The following is a 20,561-nucleotide window of genomic DNA, read 5'->3' on the forward strand; positions in this document are numbered from 1 at the left end:
AATCAGCCTAACACTATTGGAGATAATTGAAAAAACAACTTGTTTGCTCTTGGTTTGGTACGCAGTTGAACATGGATCTATAATGGTTCATGTTTTTAACCAAAATATTCATGATCTGAGGGCAGGCCTGTTATCTCTTTTGTAACATCAGGGTAATTGCTGCCCAGTCTGTGAACATGAACCCTGCTTCACCTGAGAACCGTGTGATTTTGGTCCCGTGCCGTTCACACACACTACATATACTATAGAGTTGCAGTAGGAACGTTGTGTTCCCGAGTGCAGTCATGAGGAGATACCGCTTCCTTTTTAGGCTTCTACATCACAGTGGGATGGATTGAGATGATTCGAGAACCTTCTGAGTATCCCAGTGATCATACTGTAGTTTAAACTAGATCAGGCATCAGCCTCAATGCTTTCTCCACATGCCGTGAGATGTCTCGGTTGTAAAAGTGGTTTAAAACAAAGAAAAACATTCACAGAAGCTTTAACGCTCCATGAAAAGATGGAGGGCTGCTGGGTGCTTTGAGCTGTTTTGTTTGGAAGCAAAAAAATGTAAGAAGCCTTAAAACATATTTCGAGTTTGTTTGTTGTATTTACATTTTTATGGTAACGCACAAGTTTTTGTCTTTCTTCAATTCAATTCTATTGTGTTTTAATAATAAACACAATATTATTTTATATGAATAAAAATGTATTTTAAAATTAAAATGTTTAAATTTAAATAAACTAATCAATTATCAATAAGTCGTTTTTTGTTTGAGTGGGAAACTGTGAAAGTGTAGTGACAAGAACAGGCCAACATACCAAGTTTTCATTTATGGTATCAGTCCGACACAATATTTCCACATCTTGACAGTGTCTGCAAACATACTGAAAAGTCCACAAATCACATTAGGAGCTCGAGTGGAAGTAATGCTCGTGCTTGACTAGCCGTCTGCATCAAGAACATCGTGTACAATGTAAACAACCCCCCTCTCAAATCCCCCTCAATTCGCCTACATCCCAGCTATTGTCTCCACTCGATCAGCCCCACAAACTGGAGCTTAACCGCACCATCAATGGCTGTTTGTCTCCAACAGTCTTCAGTGTACTACTTCTGAAGTGTTCTCTTGAGAAAAGGGCTCTTATACAGCGGCAAATCCATTAATGCTACAATATATTGCGTGCAAAGGTGCTATAAGTATCACACAATGCAAAATAAAACGACTGCGTGAATTCCCAGTGTCTAACGTCTCGACAGTGCCTTGTCTGTCACTTTATATAAAGGCTACAGTGCTTCCAGACAAAAGGAGAGGGCGGACCGGTGCAGATTTGGTGCGTATAACCGCGGCGAGGGAAGAAGGCTTCTACTATTCTAGCCGCAGGCCTTCGTGCTTTCTGTAGTGGAAATGACTTCAATGAATCATCCCTAGTCTTTTCCGTGCCTGTTTTGCTTTTGGGCTAATCCTGATAATTCCAGATTTCACTCCACATTACTTATACCTGTTTCTTCTGTGTGCAAACTACTAGCACCGTTATATAACTTCCCTAAACACTGGAGGAACGCGCCACTCTATGGAAAATAAAACCGCGGCTCATAAATCTGTGGGACCAACCGAAGCAACTATTGTTGCTTTTTCCATTTTAAAAGGCACATTACACCTATAATCGCTGCTAAAAAATCATTTCATTAGGAGTGAATGGTGGAATTTTTAAATGCACGGCCATCTCTTCTTAGAAAAGCGCTGCCGTATTAAGTCATACAGCGCAGTAAATGCGCACATGCTTTTCTTGCTCATGGAGTGAAACTTGCTGAGGTTGTACAGTCTATTCTGTGTGTTGCACTGTCAGAGTTGGAGCTGGAGAATACAGGATGAAGCTCTGTTGTGCAACCTGCTGCTGTCAGCCCAAATGGCAAAATGGCACTTTCTCTCATACAGAGTGGCAACGTGGCCTTCATTTGTTCGTGTCGAAATCCCACAATGTGATCTCACCGATCTTCCAGCTGTACCACAGGTTTATGAGATGTGCCTCTCGATGAGTTCGCCGTCATGCAAATTTCAGTGTTCTTATATAATTGTTTTTTTGTCAGTTTATAATGCCAAGTTGTAAAGCAGTATGCAGGGTACACATTCAGAGTCCTGATGTGTTAAGTTGATGGACAAATCCAGGCATTGTGCTGAAATCTGGCAAAATCATAAACAAGGTTCAGGTTGAAGACTGTGGAGAATGGCATCTGCACTCTGACTCTCAGATAAGTTACAGACGCTGAGGGTGGCCGGTTGCCTAGTGGCTGTCTAAATGCTCTATTTGAAACTAGGGCTGTGCGATATATATCGTCTGCTTTTTAATATCGTAATTGTTGTTTTAACAATGTGCAATTTAACATTATCAAGTTCAGTATTTTGCAAAAACCAAACAACACCTACGGAGTGCACGCATACATTACGTGATGTTTAGAGCGCGTGCACATTTAGAGTGTGCTCTTTCACTGCATGATTCAGTCTATGAAAATGCATTAAAGATCACAAAATTCAAGATATGGGACAGAAAATGTATATATTTATATCATTTCATATAGTTAATCACACGAAGAGTGCCTTTTTTTTTTTTTTTAAATCAGCATCATTGATATTGATTTTAAGGAAAGGGGGAACGGGAAGTGGTGTGTGGCAGAATTTGTGCTCTGCATTTAACCCATCCAAGTGTACACACACAGTAGTGAACATACACCCGGAGCAGTGGGCAGGCGATGCTGTGGCGACCGGGGAGCAGTTGGGGGTTCGGTGCCTTGCTCAAAGGTCTCACCTCAGTTGTGGTATTGAGGGTGGAGAGAGTGTTGGTTATTCACTCCCCCACCTACAATCCCTGCCGGAACTGAGACTCGAACCCATGACCTTCAGGTTACAAGTCCAACTCTCTATCCATTAGGCCACATATTTTTTTTTGCTTCCTCTGAGGAACATGACGGTGTTTCGTTCCTGAATGAATCAGCCGTTTAAATGATTCGGTTCAGTCGCAATAACTCGTTTGTTAACGGTGACGTGCTGCCACCTACTGGCGATTTAATTTCACATTTAATGTATCTTTTCATTTTTGATCAATGTTTAAAATATCAAAACATTATGCATTTGTAACTGTAGGTTAAAGCACGCCATGTCCCTCTGAGCTGCATTAAACAGTATGTAAATGCATCTAAATACCACTTCAGAAGCAACTTCTGCAAAGATTAATTTTGTTGATACTGGTTTCATTTGTTTGGTAACAGCCTAAATGTCTTATTCTAATTGATTGATTTGTAACAATTTGACTCAAAAGATGCACACTTTTAGGGGATCAATTTAAAAAATCAATTTAAACTTATGAAAAGATTAATTTCTGTTCACTGATGTGAACTGATCACACGGAATATGAAGAATATCAAAAACTGCAGCTGTCCACGGTAGTCAGATATCAGCACAACAACACAAACTCTGCAAAATATCGTCTAATTATCGTTATCGAAAAAATCCGAAAAAATATAGAGATATAATTTTTTTTTCAGTATCGCACACCCCTATTTGAAACGCGTAACCTTTCTATAAGTCAGTCTCGGGAGCTGCTGACGGCAGGACTTCTGTAAGCAGCCGTCCTCATCTGCAGCTCCTGCACAGCTGTTTAAACAGTCTCCATTTCAGCCCAACTCTCTACGAAACTCTTAAGCACTTATTCAAATCATATTTGCCTATTTTACATGTAAATATTGAGGCTGGCCTGTTCACAGACGAGGACTTGTCATGATTACGAAACTTGCTGCCGATAAATGGTCACTCATGTCACTTGCAGCGCAAACTTAATACACATACGGCAAAAATACAAAAACGAAACCCGTACTGCATCATGTGCATAATGTATTATAATGAAAGCTGTGCTGTAGACTTGAAATGAACCGTATTTAAAACGCGCCTACTTGAAGGTCATATGGAGTGCACTCATAACACTAGAAACAGAGACAAATGCAATGCAGTTTTCACTCAGAAATTGCTAGCAATATTGCTAGAAAAAAATGGCAATGAAACGGCAAGTAACAGAATGAAACTTTAAGTAGAAAAGCTGATTTTTTTTTTTGTAAAATGTTTTTAGTTACGAAAAATCATTTAAGATTTCTTTAGTTCTGTGAAAAATAAGTGCTGAAATATAAAATTAATGCGACTGAAATTTAAAGAGCAGTGATTGTGAATATATTGCTGACTATTGTGATCAGCTGATTATGTAATCGGCCACAGGCTTATTGAAATGTGCTTTATAAATAAACTTGCCTTGCCTATTGTAGACAGTGTAATGCAGTGGTTTTAAATCCAAAATTAAGCCATCTTTCCATTATGATAGTTTTAGATTCTGAAATATTATGAAAGCTTGATTTAATGGCTCTGAGCTTCATTGTCAAGTCAAATATTCATTCTGATCAGCTGTTTGTAGCCCACAGAAAGACACGTAAGCACAGGAGCCTCAGTGCCATTCAGAGCGCTCACTGTGTGTTATTTGAACAGGTAAAATCCCTCCCATTGTTGGGATCCATATTGTTTTTTTACTGCGAGTAGCCTAAGCTGCAGAGACGTGTGAGCGTTTCACCACCCGCACACGCTGTAAACTTGAATCAGGCTACGATACTGATGAGAAGTGACAAGATAAGTCCCGGCTCAAGTGCAGGGCCCTGTCTCTTCTCTCCACAGGGGAGAAATGCATGCTTCTGTGCCGGGAAAAGAAAAGAGGGAAAAAAAACACGGGGACAGGATAGCAGTTGAGGGTTGTGAGGACGGCAGGCTCCCAGAGAGCACGGGTGCGTGCAAGAAGCCATCATTGGCAATATTTTAATCTCCGCTGCTGGTTTATGTAACAGTCACGTGACCCATCAATGACGTGACATCACAGCTTGCCCCCTACTCTTGTTTTCACTCAATCGTTCCCCAATCTCCCTGTAAGATGCACAAAGGCAGTACAGGGGACAGGACCACTGAGCGTTTACCAGGCCTTCTGATTGTTTAGCCTTTACTGCTGGAGAAGAGAAAGGGAGCCAAACAGTGGCCATGCCTCTTTGTGCATGTGCTCGAGTGCGTGTGTTTGAGCTGTGTGAGGAATAGAGGAGCAAGTTCTGCGTTTGAAGGACCGCTGATTGACACATCAATGAGACTAACAGTCCTCCGAGTTCACGGCCGAGACGAAATGGCCATGAAGCTGTTGTTCTTGGAGTTAGAGGAACATTTGAAAAGGTAAAGTGTGTTTTACACTGCCTGGACTTAAATCCGCATACAGCATTTTCTGTTCATGTGCTTTATTTGGAAGATATTTTAGATGTGGAAAGATTGAAAATGCATGGAAATGCATTTGACATCATGGATGAAAGGTATGGCTCTATTTTTTGGAGAGTCTCAGGAGGTCTTTGTTCCTCTGAGCATCATGTGTGTCAGATCAATCTGCTCATTTTAATGAGGAGATAATGTTCAGATCGTGTTTGTACATTAAATGAAGAGAACAAAAATCGAGGAAATCAAAGTACATTGAGTTACAGAAAGAAGTGATTTTAGTACCAAATTGTATTTGGTGCTTTGACATTCTATGCATCTCCAGAATTGTATTATTTCCTGCCAGATGTCATTTTGATCTCTGTTGGAAGTGATATATTTATGCATTTGGCAGATGATTTAATTTTAAAATGACTTATTGCTTTCAAGTTCATGCATTCCCTGGGAATGTTTCTACCGCCATGCTCTGCTGTTTGAAGCTATGTTTACACTAGTACGTTTTCGTTTTAAAACGCATAACTTTTGCTACGGTTACGCCTGTTATTTACACAACTCTTGCGTTTTCGATCCTCGAAAACGGAGACTTTTGAAAACGCTGCAGTCCCCATTTTAGTTTGAAAACTCCAGGGTTGTGTTTCAGTGTAAACGGAGCAAAACTGAGACTTTTGAAAACGATGGAGTGGCTGCCCACATTCGCTCTGCGTATCCTTGACAACCGTGTAAACGTAAACGGTAACATCATGCTCATTGTTGTACCCATAGATATGTTTAGGTAGATGCCCCATTCGACCGCTACAAGCACGCAGATCTAAAAAAAAAAAAAACAGCGAATCTACCTATACATGTTGTCTATGGGTACAACAATGAGCATGATGTTACGGTTTACACGGTTGTCAAGGATACGCAGAGTGAATGTGGGCAGCCATGCCATATTAAAACGAAAACGCACTAGTATAAACGGGGCCTGAGCTACAATCAAACTTCTGGTGTAAATGATAGATGGATGATTTGTTCTGTTGAGCTTTGCACCAGGTTTATGGACAGAAGTTTCTTTATCCTTTAGAACTTGTTCTTCATGTTCAATATGTGAGTACACATTGTCCAGAAAACCTGTTCCTGGTCCAATCAGGTTTTGAAATTTGTGTTATCTTCAGGTAGATAGCTGGAGTTGTGTGCCATGGCCTTTTAATTGTGGCTGCGACTGCGAACGGCGCACGAAGACGTCCGTTGTGTTGATATGAGAGCTCTGAGTGATGGTAGTGTGAGTTCAGGTCATGGACGGCAGAGGTATATTTGGACTCTGTAATTGCTTAAATCCACTTTCAGTCAAAGAGCCTGGGACAGCTAACAGCATCCTGAGCTGCTTAGGTTTGGGCTTCGTTTGGTGTGCCTCTGCTGCACTTAATTAGGATAAGTGATCTATTTTTACTGGACGCAAGTGTACACTTGATTGAAACGTTTCAGCGGTGCTGAGCCCTACTCATGTTTTCAAAGCTTTGTGTCAATCATGAGCAGGACTTAAGCAATGCTTCAGAAGAACAGAGGATATCGGTTGTCATTTTGCAGGAAATGATGTGCTCCGGTGAGCGTAATGAAGCATTCCTCTGCATTTACTGGGTGGATGTTGCACCACCTTTATTATGGTTTGGCATGTGGGTACACACCTATACAACAGGACCGAAATTATGTGGAAACCTGCCTAACCACAATCATGACTCAAGGCGATGTTATGTTGAAACGGCAAAGCTGGCGCAACTGTGTGCTGTGAAATATTCACATTTTATATGGAAATTATGGAATATTACACATCTGTTTATCAGTAATTTTTTAATCATGACTGCTAAGCTGTTCAACTGAGTCTCAACTGATCGTTCTGGGATATTTTCTCACATTATAAAATATCAGTATATAATAGCAAGATAATATATAATCAGATGATTAATACTGCAAAAGAAATCCTTTCACGGTGATACAAGACCTGATCATCACCCTGTTTGTTTTGCAATCATATCCAGCTGATTGAAAAACCGAATATATTCTCATATCTCTAGATTATGTCTGCTTTGTGGTTATTTTTGGAGTTTCTCTCTTATCCAATTCATCCAAGAGCTGATAAAAATGTAAAAAAACTGTAACTTGAATGCAATGTAAGTCTCTTTGGATAAAAGCGTCTGCTAAATGCATAAAATGCAAAATCCACATAGTCTGATTCGCTATGCTTGTAAATACAGTTTAGTCGCAATATAACAATTATCAACAGATCTTTGCTTCCATATTGTGATGTACATCCGAATGAAATGTCTGAATGCGAGTTTGCAATTGACTGTAAGAAAAGGGTGGGTTTGTTTACAAAATGATTGTCCAGCACACGTCACCAGAGAGAAGTTTGAAGTTTAATTTTGATTATGAATTACGAGGGCAAAAAAATATAAAATGAAAAACACGTATGGATGAGTTCTTCACTAGATCTATAACATGCATTTAGAAAATAGATTGGGTGAAATTTTTATTTAATGTTTTAGAAGTTGTGTGTATATATAGCTGCGTGGTACACAGTTTGCTTGTTAGAATTTAAAGATAACAAATATTTCATTTTGAGATTTACTATATTTTCGTCATCATAGATTGAGAAATATAACTGTCCTTAGTTTGATCATTTCTCTTCTGTACTCTGAGCCTTGCAAACCAAACACATGTGCATGCTCAAATAATATGAAGCACGCTGATGTGTAGTTAAACACGTTAATTAAAGCTCACATGAGATTAGTTAGCTGCACCTAAATCATAGGGGACTGAGTTTCATCTAAACATGCTGGAGATGCTTTCTGCTTTAGGATCTGAGCTTTCAGTCACGGGTCCACATACCCCTGGAGGGCCATGAACACCGAAAACAAGTGTAAAAATAATTAGTATATTTCAAAATGTATTGCAAAATTGGGTGCATTAATCTATTAAATTTCTAGTTAGGTTTAAAAGATAACAAAATTTATTTAATCTGGATTATATTTAATTATTTCGATTTTTTGCCATGTAATACAAAATTACTATTTTCCCTTTAAAATGTATTACTTTTTATGAAGTTAATAATTAAAGTTATGTAGTTTCAAGATTAAAATGTTTATTTATTTATATATATATATATATATATATATATATATATATATATATATATATATATATATATATATATATATATATATATATATATATATATATATATATATATATATATATATATATATATATATATATATATATATATAGAGAGAGAGAGAGAGAGAGAGAAAGGTCCTGTTGGGACTCCTTGCATGTTTTAAAGGTTAAAACTCCTGTTTTTAGGGATTCACTCCACTGCAGTTCCGCTGTTTGCCGATAAGCGGTGACATGTAAACATTGTGCTTAAAGGCATTAATTTTTTGGTGATTTAGTATGTATTTATTTATTCACATAAGGCTATGCAATAACATAACATGAAGAAGCTGCCTGGATTATGTGGCAAAATATAGATGCTGAGTAATAGAAATGGGCTGTTAAAAGCTGTTGGTGTCTTGAGACTTTTGATGGAAAAACATCAACTCGCTCCAACCGGATTGTCTTTATAAGGCAAGTCGAGTTGGAATAAATTATCCAGAGCGAGTCGGAAGGGGGCGTGGCTGCATAGATTAGTCAAATGCCTCTCGCTCTCCGCCAATAGCGCGCCGAGCAGCGCTGGTGTGAAATAAATTATGCAAAGTAGCCCAGGCTGCAGATATTCACCAGCGCAGAGATGAGCTGACCTTGGAGTTTCTTTGTGCTGCGGCACTGGATGTACGGTCTCCTGATAAAGCGAGCTTTTCTGCTGGGAGTCACGGCACAGTATTCCTGCAAACGCACACAAAGGATGTAAAGCACCAGAGGCTGTAGGAAGGACACGCGTTCGCTTCCCTGCGCGATTTCTTATGGACGCAATAGCATGAATACTCCATGCTATTCCGTGGCGATGGATCTTGGTGTTTGTCAGTTTAGAAATTTCTCAATATCTTTCCTCTCGTCGTTGTTGGGGACTGAGACTTCATCCGTCAAGCTCGACAATAGGTAAAATATCAGACTTGTGTTCGTAATAAACCGTCAATAAGCTAAAGCTCATGCACGAGAGCCTGCTTTCTGTGCAAAATACGAGCGTTGAACGCGAAAATAGAGAATTTGGGTCATTTAATATTATAGCTGAGCGTTTTAACGCTGGTTTGTGGTTAAAAAAAAAAAAAAAAAAAAAAAAAAAAAAGCCCTCCTAGTCCTGCTCTTGCAGTTCACTCAGATGGTGCAGAAGGTAGCTTTGAAATAAATATATATATATATATTAAATAAATATATTAAATAAATAAATAAATAGATAGTCGTGTTGTGGAGATTTCCATAGTAGTGTGTTTTCGATATTTCATGTGTTTGTGACGATATTTAGTTGACGTTGCCATAGTTTCTTGTGTTGCTGGTGAAGTAACGACTTTCTCTTTCCCCCACAGCTCATCGGGTGCCAGTGTTGTGGCCATAGACAACAAAATTGAACAAGCGATGGTAAGTCACCCTGCCTTTCCCATCATAAACATTGCATATCCGAACAGATATTGTGTTTACATGCCGTCAGCAGACTGTCGAGTTGCATCAGTGTCGCTGGAATGAATTATGTAACGTTAATCATTATTAAATGATCTGTCATTGTGACAGCGTCGATGTTTTCATTGTTCGTTCGCGCTAGTCTACGTTTAGTTTAAAGTCAAAAGCTAATAAAAAAACGAGCGAAGCGTTTGGTGTTTGTTTGCCGACTTGCCTGGGGATTTGACTGCGTACTCACGCGATCTGTGCGCCTTGTTACTGTTGCTAGGCAAACCTCAAAGCTTTTACACCTAGTTAAAAATATCTCTGCTTCTGATTGGCTTGACGCGCTGTGGGACGGCCATTTTGTTGGTTTGATGACGGCATAAAGGGAGGGAGGGAGGGATTATGGGAAGCGAGTAGGATGCAGGTTAGAGATTTTCAAGGCTTTACTTCAAATGGTGAAGGCAGCATCTCACAGTAGATCGGTGTTTTTGAACAATATGTGACCCTGGAGCACAAAACCAGTCATAAGCAGCACAGGTATATTTGTAGCAATAACCAACAATACATTGTACGGGTCAAAATGATCGATTATAGGGTATCAAGTAAAGATCATGTTCCATAAACATATTTTCTACTTTTCTTACCGGAAATATATCAAAATGTAATTTTGGATTAGTAATATGCATTGCTAAGAACTTCATTTGGACAACTTTAAAGGAAATTTTGTTTATTTTTTTCACCCTCAGATTCCAGATTTTGAAATAGTTGTATCTCGGCCAAATATTGTCCTATCCTAACAAACCATACATCAATGGAAAGCTCATATATTCAGCTTTCAGATAATGCATGTAATAAAATGAATCTATACACAGATGTTTTGGTTGGAATAAACCCAAAAATATGGTTTGAAAATAACACTGTTGTCCGCTTTCAGGATCTGGTGAAGAGTCACTTGATGTATGCTGTCCGTGAAGAGGTGGAGGTGTTGAAAGAACAGATTAAGGAACTGATAGAGAGAAACTCTCAACTGGAGCAGGAAAACAACCTCCTGAAGAACCTGGCCAGTCCGGAGCAGCTCGCACAGTTCCAGGCGCAAGTCCAGAGCGGCTCGCCACCGCCGTCATCCACGCAGGGAGCGCAGCCGCCCGCTCCGCCGGCCCAACTCGCAGCACAGAACTCAGGCCCATCGGCGTAGCACCCGGCGAATGTTCCTGTTAAGGGCGACGAGTGGCTTGAGACGCAAAGGAAACGGACTGAACAAACATGCCTCACTCACATGTTAGACTGACAAAATTTGCACACCTTTCAAAACTTGACAGATGTCGTACTGAGGTGATTTATACACCAGTGACAATCCAGTTGGCTGAGGCGGGACGTTGCCAAAATCCACAGAATGTGATTGTCAGGAAGAAAACAATCCTAGAGGACGCGATATATAAAGAATCACTGTGCCTGTGTCTAAACTCCCGATTGGTTTTCAGTCAAGTGTCTCCCTTGCCTTTGTAGTGTACATGCTGACCGCGGTCTTTTTAGACTGCAAGCTTCTAATAAAGCAAGCACTTTTATGGTGACGAATGTGATGAGACTTTGAAGAGCTGCCGATCTGTGCCCCAGCTGGCATGGGGAAGGCAGACGCATTGACTTCCGTAGTTGCATTGGTGTGTAACATGATACTTTTTTTTTGAATGAAGAAAACGAGGAGGTATGATGCTTCAAATCCTCATTCGTTCTCTGTGCGGTGAGAATGGCGGATGAGCTGAATTGCGAGGTGGACAGGCTGTATATTATTGTATGATTAGTGTAAGTATTTTGTAAAATAGCAATATTATGTGAAGCGGTTAAAGAGACACTATATAGGTTGTACAGATTTAAGGTAGTTGGCTTACCCAAGAGACATCATCCTTCATTTTTTTTTTTTAATGCTGTTAAGCAGGATCGGTCTTACGATATTTAACTGACAGATGGAAACTACTCATCTAACACCTACTGTACACTACTTTGTTCCCTTGAGATGATTTTGAAGTATTACACCCATGTGATTTCTGTTTTCGGTTTGGACAGTGAAGTATTCTCTATCAATCGTTTAACTTACAGTTACTCTTGACTATCACATAGCTGACATGGATTTGCAATGTGTACAACTCGTATGCTTATGTTCTGTGCATGTTCTCAAAACCAGGAGATAAGTTGTAAAATACTATAATTGCACTTGTCAGTTGCACTTCACAACTCTCAATAAAGTCATGTTTGTGAACACCATTGAGAAGTCTTTGAGATGTTTATCTGTAGCAACCTGAAAAATCTGTTTACTTAAAGACATGATTAAAACAGACGAATAGACGTATCTTTTGCATACTGGCATACATCTGAGTGTAACTGATTATCATAAATTAAGTATTTATAACAATAGCTTCACATATCACTTTAAAACTCTAATGTACCTTATGGATGAGGAGTTCACTCTTCGATCATAAAATGGGGTTAATTTTCAGTTCATGCCCATTTTGACAGCATTATTATGAAAAGTTATTCAAATTGGATTTTGTTGGTCTTAAACTGTACAATGCATAATGGCTAAATATGGATAGGAATCTAAATAAGTCCCTTATGACTAAAAATCTAAATATTGATTGAATTTAAAGTAACTGCTTTCTTTACTCTATCCATGTTTTCTTAAAGACTACAAAGCTAGAAAATGATGTTCAATGAATAAGGATCAGATCCAGATGACTCATATATTTCATAAAGATCTCTGTTATCAGTTCCAGTAGGATTGTCTATAAAGTTAGTGTTCTGTCTGCTAATGTTACACAACAAATGTACATTTTTACATCTACTGTAGCATTCATGAAAGTTCACATTTAAAAAAAATAACTTAATTGGTTTTGAAAAAGCAAAACGCATTATGAGTCATTATCCAAATGTGTTTGACGTTTATTTGAAAAAGGCTCACGCAAACACGGTTAAATAGAGAAATAGATCATGGCAATCATCAATCACAAATAAATATGACAAAAATAAGATGTGTTGACAACAACAATGGTTTTGTAGAAAAGCATGTGCTCCCTTCATCCAGGGACACTGTAAACGTGTGTGACAATGTCATGTAGTATTGTACACTAGATCCAGCTCAGCATACAAGCCTCTGACCCACAAACAGGATTTCACCTATCAGTCTTCCTTCAGATTGTATCCAGTCACCCAAAAATCTCATTCAGAATTAGGACAGGGAACGCTGGGATTCACATTCCCATTCGGATACTTTGAATGATCTGAAAGATGGCTGAAAAAAAATAAAATACATATTCAGTTTACTAATACAAAAAACAGGGGAAGCTTAATAGCAATCAGCAAAATATATAAAATACAAATTTAATATTACCTGATCCACAAACAACAAATACAAAGAGTGCCAAAAGCCATGGCCCCACTGGATATTTCTCCTCCTGTGGTCGCTGGAACAGGGAAAGTCAAAGTGCTTCATAAACCAAATATATTTCATAAAATATAGTCTGGAATGTCTACAGATAAATCTGTTTACAAATGTCTACATATTGGCACGGTAACAAAAAGAAAACAAACACCTGAATACTTTTTCCTGTGCTGTCTATACACAAAATACTATATTTCATTTTTTTAAATTTATTAATTTTGTTGTTTTGCATCAAGATATGCTATATTATCTGACTAATATATATATATATATATATATATATATATATATATTTGTGTGTGTGTATGAAGAGTTCATTTGCAAAAACAGACAACTCTGTTTTTAACAATTTTCAAAAATTGATAATTTATTGTGCATTCCAATTAATCTCAATCAAACTGCAGTTGTTTTTTTTTGATAGGGTTAAAAAAAAAAAAAAAAAAAATTACAGCTAACTAACACATTAAAAACATGATAACATAATAAAAAACAAGATTTTTGACAATTTTAAAAACGGAGTTCTCTGTTTTTGCACATTTGTATAATGACATGGGTATGACAGGTGTTACAACGAGTATAGGTAATTTATGAGGACATTTTCAGTGTCCCCATAATTCAAAAGGCTTATAAATCATGCAGAATGTTTTTTGAAAATCTAAAAATGCACAGTTTCCTGAGAGGGTTAGGTTTAGCTATAGGGTTGAGGTAGGGCGATAGAAAAAACGGTTTGTACAGTATAAAAACCATTACGCCTATGGAGAGTCCCCATAAACCATAAAAACCAACGTGTGTGTGTGTGTGTGTGTGTGTGTGTGTGTGTACACATTTGGTAAAGTTTCGGTAATGACATTGTTTTTTTTTTTTGTTATTCCCTAAAATTGTCACTACCGAAATAGTCACAACCAAAACATGTCGGCATTGTTTCGGTAGTGACAACACATAATCCTTTATTTGGGGGAAATAAACACACAATTTTGGTACAGTTACACACATTTTAGCTTTAGTAGTGTTTTAAAATTCTGTAATTTGATGTGGTCGCTACCGAAACATTACTGTAACTACCGAAACATTACTGTCGCTACCGAAACATTACTGTCACTACCGAAACATTAAGTCGCAACCGAAACATTACTGTCGCTACCGAAACATTACTGTCGCTACCAAAACATTACTGTCGCTACCGAAACATTACTTTCAATACCGAAACATTACTGTCGCTACCGAAACATTACTGTCGCTACCGAAACACCGAAACATTACTGTCACTACCGAAACATTACTGTCGCTACCGAAACATTACTGTCGCTACCGAAACATTACTGTCGCTACCGAAACACCGAAACATTACTGTCACTACCGAAACATTACTTTCACTACCGAAACATTACTGTCGCTACCGAAACACCGAAACATTACTGTCACTACCGAAACATTACTTTCACTACCGAAACATTACTGTCGCTACCGAAACACCGAAACAATACTGTCGCTACCGAAACATTACTGTCGCTACCGAAACACCGAAACATTACTGTCACTACCGAAACATTACTTTCACTACCGAAACACCGAAACATTACTGTCGCTACCGAAACACCGAAACATTACTGTCGCTACCGAAACATTACTTTCACTACCGAAACACCGAAACATTACTGTCGCTACCGAAACATTACTTTCACTACCGAAACATTACTGTCGCTACTGAAACACCGAAACAATACTGTCGCTACCGAAACATTACTGTCGCTACCGAAACATTACTCACTACCGAAACATTACTGTCGCTACCGAAACATTACTGTCGCTACCGAAACATTACTTTCACTACCGAAACATTACTGTCGCTACCGAAACATTACTGTCGCTACCGAAACATTACTGTCGCTACCGAAACATTACTTTCACTACCGTAACATTACTGTCGCTACCGAAACATTACTGTCGCTACCGAAACACCGAAACATTACTGTCACTACCGAAACATTACTGTCGCTACCGAAACATTACTGTCGCTACCGAAACATTACTGTCGCTACCGTAACATTACTGTCGCTACCGAAACATTACTTTCACTACCGAAACATTACTGTCGCTACCGAAACATTACTGTCGCTACCGAAACATTACTGTAACTACCGAAACATTACTGTCGCTACCGAAACATTACTGTCGCTACCGAAACATTACTGTACCTACCGAAACATTACTGTCGCTACCGAAACATTACTGTAACTACCGAAACATTACTGTCGCTACCGAAACATTACTGTCGCTACCGAAACATTACTGTACCTACCGAAACATTACTGTCGCTACCGAAACATTACTGTCGCTACCGAAACATTACTGTAACTACCGAAACATTACTGTCGCTACCGAAACATTACTGTCGCTACCGAAACATTACTGTCGCTACCGAAACATTACTGTCGCTACCGAAACATTACTTTCACTACCGAAACATTACTGTCGCTACCGAAACATTACTGTCGCTACCGAAACATTACTGTAACTACCGAAACATTACTGTCGCTACCGAAACATTACTGTACCTACCGAAACATTACTGTCGCTACCGAAACATTGGATGTTCTGTCAAAAATAAAGTATACTGAATTATCAGCTAAGATGTTATGATAGTGTTTGGTTGAATGCATATTCAAACTAATGACTTTGAAAACAGTATGATCAACTTTATGCCCTTTACAAAGAAAGACTGGATTCAAAATAGAACAAATCTCATCATCATACTTGAAATGTTGATCAAATTGTAATTGATTTACCTCTAAAAACTTTATACTAAAATAGCAAAACATGCAAGGTAGATGTAAACAAACTCTTAATGGGACAGTATAAATGATAGCCTATATTATTGTGTTACGGTAGTGACAAATTTGGGGGGAGGAAAAATATTCCATATCTTTCTGAAAATACAATATGAGAATTAACTGCACAATTAGAAATGTGTACCTTATAAATGAACGTATACAATTTGCATACATACAAAATTAGAGGAAAAAGACACATTTTGTTCAAGATGTTTCCAACTCTTGACTTGGAACAAATTGTGTAGAATGACCCATATATATATATATATTCTGGACATTACACCTGGACAGTTACTATTAACATATACTTCATCATGGGATCTTCATAACAAAATCACAGCAAATGATTTGATTGACGCCTGTGGCAGATGATGTGACCCAGTTAAACTGCACCTTTACCAGGGAGGGTCAGCAGTGGTCAGATTAGTTAAGTGCATCTGTGGCCATGGCAACAACATAGGCGTCAACGTTAACTAAATCTGGTTTACATCATGCTTATCGACTCATGTTGAGCAGATTGTGATTATGGAAAACAATAGCGCGTTTACGTCGCTTGCGAATTAAGCCTAATTTAAGATGATCCCCGACACCGAAAAGAATTAAGACTTACACTCGCCCTGTATGATAAATCAGCATAAAAACCGACGATGGCCTCAAATCATGCACGCAAAAACGAGATCCACACAGAAAAGACACGATCTCCATTCATTTGCATGTATATAGACGACAAATGACAGTCTTACCAGGGTCTTCGCCACGTTCCCCCTCTGAGTGATGTTTTTGCTGTGCTTCTCGTTTGCCATACGGATTCTTTGTTTTGCTACCATCTTCCGACCCAGCGTGTAGGTATAAAACAACCACTACTGTAAATCAAATATAGTATTGCTTTATGTGAGGTGACGCTTCAGTCCCCTTCCCTGCACCTGCTCCCCTAAACCGAGTTATGCGGGACGGAAGTGCGCCTCCATGCAGCCTAATAACGTCTAGAGGGACGCGCTCTGCTCCATCTCCCAGCCCCATTAAACTACCAATATCTTTATTTCTTGCTAATATTTTTGTATTTACAAATTAAGTATAAACTTGATATATTAAATCCCAAGGTTGATATGACATAATAATAATAATAATTAAATATTATAATAAGTAATAGCCTATGAAATTAAATAAACATGCTATTCCCTGTTGGGAAATCCGGCTGAAACTGGTAGTTGTTTTGGAACATGGAAGTTCCATCTACCTGTTTATTAGCTGATCCAAAACATTAACTAGTCCATAAACCTATACAAATTGGTTATCCAAGATGGTCACTCTGGTCTAAGGTGGTCACTAGTTGGCTGGTCATAGCTGTTCAAGGATGGTCATTACTAGTTATTAATTGGTCCAAGACAGTCAGTAGCTGGACCAAGCTGGCCATAGCTGTTCTAGAATGGTCATGTTAGTTTGTCCAGGATGGTCACTAGCTGAACCAAGCTGACTATGGCTTTTCTAGAATGGTCACTAGCTGATCTAATATGGTATAAATATTTTACAGATTACAAGTTACCTTATTTAAAATGTAATAAGTAGTGTAACTATTTAAATTACTTTATTAAAGTAATATACCTGATTGCATTTTGATTACTTTTCTAAATTTGTAACGAATGTTTTTAACTGTTAATCCTTCTGAAACGTTTAAACCAGTCAGGGTTAACTTTACAGCAGTACTCAACACTGATTACTATAAGACTTTCAAAATCCTTTATCACTTGAATTAAAGACTATAATAACTTACTTTTAAAGCACAGCCATCCCAAAATCAGACTTTAACATCTCTTTTTACTTTGAGATTGAGATACTGTTTTTGAAATCAGATCTTTGCATATGACAGGAAACACTGGCATCTAATAATGCTTTGAAAAAAAACAAGCAAATAAGCATGTTTCCTATTCTGTGTCCTAAACTCCTGAAACATTGGTGTCTCATATTTTACAGCAGTCAATTCAATTTAGGAAAGAAATCAATCAAACTTATATGTGTGTGAAAATATTCAGGTGTAACCCCCTTTGTAATCAAATTGTCTTAAGTAACTGTTCTCGGAAACTGTAACAGATTACAATTACATTTATTTTGTAATTAATTACGTAATTCATTACAAAATAAATGTGTTGCAACACTGCTCATAGCTGGTCTTTAGCTAGATGGTCATTAGTTGTTTGACCAGTTACTATGCTGCAAAAACCCATCTTGATCTAGTAAGACTGGTTGGTTTGCTAAAAAACATCTAATAGTTATCAAGTTCCAAAAACCCAGCTACCATCTTAAGCTGAAGTTTCCAGCAGGGATTTCTTCCAATGCTTCCTATCTGATGCTTTGTCTAGTATCTATCGGCTAGATCTAGTATTCGCATGTAACTTTAAGTTGCAGGGGACTTTCCATTTATTTGTAATTCTTCAGGGAGTGCAGTGCTTTCCCACTGAGTTTCCCCACAACTGTCAAGGTGAATAATGCCCTATTTTTGCTGTATTTTTGAGTCGATGCCAGTGAATCTGATACGAGGTTGGCTCAGCAATCAGCACAGGTCCTACAAGACGATAAAGGGGTTGCTTAGCAACTGCATCAAGGGGGTTGTGCACAGCAGCGCACACCTTCAATGCCATCGCAGAGAGCTCAGGCTCACATTTCACATTACAGCGCATGTTGTGATGCGGGTCCACGGTGCACTTTCCATTTCTGCTGCATTTAAGGCTCATCTAGCCATGAAAAATGCCACATTGTGCATATAACTCTGCGGTATTGTAGCTGACGTTCTTTTGAGATCTTCTGAAACACATGTATTTATTTTGTCCTTTATGTGCTACTTAAAGACCCTTCGAGCACCAACACAACATTTTAATACAAAAAATATTACTCCTCATTAGCCGACAGTTTTTCAGCCTCCAGGACATGGATTATTTTGAAGGATGAAGCCATTATGTTACATATCACAAATGATCTCGTGTACTCAAGGGCATGCATAGACTTTATGCATTTTACTCAAGCTATACCTCTTAATATGACCACAGCACATACCACAACACTGGAGAACTGAGATGCATATTAACAGTGAAACCGATCCATAAAATATAAAAACTGCTTGTAAATAGCACACCAATACAGCAGACATTTGATCACCGACTGCAGGCAGCATTCAGAAGTCTTTTCATTTTATTTCAAGGACAAGAGATGCATACTGGATTCTGATTTGATGTCTAGACACTTCTAGATTCAAAGTGATGGAAGTTAAATAGAAAAGAGGACATAGTGATCAGAGTTAGAAAGTAAAACTCTCAACCCAGTGTTCACCTTTTACTTCCTCTGTTTGAGCTTCAAATCCTATTTCTTTCTGTTTCTTCCCCCCTCTGTCTTTTGCTTTCCCTCACACGCATTTATCCATACAAATTGGAGCATTCGCTCTCTGCATTCACCTAATTCGGAACTGGGCATCCTCTTTTCCCTCCTCCTCGTGTGTCCTCAGCACAATGTCTCTCTGTGTCAGGTGCCAGAACAAAGTACTATAAGACTGTCCCCTTGTGTTTCATTCAAATATGAACCATCATGTGAAACAAAAAGCCCCCATTTATTTATTTTTAAGCACACTCCAAGCACACTCGGTTGTCCTGCGATGGAGTGCCAGTGCAGCTACATTTTAAATCCCTGAGCCAAAAGAGGGAGAGGAAATGTCTGACCTAGATTCAGATCTCTTTACCCCTAAATTACTCGTCCAATTATGCTCCAACTAAACCTCCATGGGTCAGACGGTGTCTTCACCAAAGAATATTTAGGTATGGAAAACAGGAGGAGACACAAAGTAATTATCATGGATTGCTTGAGTCATACATATGTCTGATAATTTATATTAATCAGATGGATGTGGTACTAAAATGACGATTCTAACAACATTGAGGTAATGAATAGTACTTTAGTCTTAGTCTGTATGGGTTTGCCACACCATCTTTCTGTATGGCCTTTCATTGCAAACCGTCAACAATCATTTGAAGGCATAGTTCATAAAAAAAAATTAAAAAAAGAAATAAAAGAAGATATTTTGAAGAATTTTTCACCAGTTCTAGGCCATATAATAAAAGTCAATGGGGTCTGAAAGTTTTAAGCTAAAAAAGACTTAAAGGTAGCATGGAATGAATCCACATGGCTCAATGCTCAAAGATTTCTGAAGTGCAAAAGATGCACAATCATTTTTTATTGTCAACAGATTGAAAATGAAAGGCCCTAAACAAACAATGAATGGACTTGATGACATTTTAACAAAATACAGCAAAAACAAAGGTGTTTTGAAATGCAATTTGGTCGTTTGAAACAGTTTGCCATGCCAACTTTTCACTTGACGGCGCCTAATTGAAGAATGAATGGGTGTGAGGTAATATCAAACAAAATAGTGAAAACAAAGGTGTTTTGGAGTTAAATTTGGTGGTTTGAAACAACTAG

General features: G+C 38.3%; 2 protein-coding genes across 4 annotated transcripts in view; one reads left to right on the forward strand and one right to left on the reverse strand.

Moving 5' to 3' along the window:
- Nucleotides 1-12,095, forward strand: part of LOC306877282 (TSC22 domain family protein 1-like) — a 51,929-nt gene extending 39,834 nt beyond the window's left edge. Inside the window, exons 1-3 of one of the 3 annotated variants that reach the window (XM_079428949.1) lie at nt 4,731-5,228; nt 9,761-9,812; nt 10,771-12,095. In XM_079428949.1, the coding sequence (XP_079285075.1) occupies nt 5,143-5,228; nt 9,761-9,812; nt 10,771-11,031 (399 nt within the window). In that variant the 5' untranslated portion in view covers nt 4,731-5,142 and the 3' untranslated portion in view covers nt 11,032-12,095. Of the gene's footprint in view, nt 1-4,730; nt 5,229-9,000; nt 9,336-9,760; nt 9,813-10,770 lie in introns of those variants that run through there. The other 2 variants (XM_079428948.1, XM_079428947.1) reach the window with 2 other exon arrangements.
- A 983-nt stretch (nt 12,096-13,078) lies between these two features.
- Nucleotides 13,079-17,100, reverse strand: serp2 (stress-associated endoplasmic reticulum protein family member 2; the record flags this gene model as incomplete). The annotated part of the gene is made up of 3 exons (XM_079428174.1): nt 16,844-17,100; nt 13,219-13,291; nt 13,079-13,119 (listed from the first exon to the last, which is right to left on the reverse strand). Exons 1-3 carry the CDS (start codon nt 16,925-16,927, stop codon nt 13,079-13,081), a joined length of 198 nt encoding a protein of 65 aa, XP_079284300.1. The 5' UTR covers nt 16,928-17,100.
- Between the last annotated feature and the right edge of the window lie 3,461 nt (nt 17,101-20,561).

The sequence above is a fragment of the Barbus barbus genome (assembly GCF_936440315.1).
Source record: "Barbus barbus genome assembly, chromosome: 11".
In the NCBI taxonomy this organism is placed as follows: Eukaryota; Metazoa; Chordata; class Actinopteri; order Cypriniformes; family Cyprinidae; genus Barbus; species Barbus barbus.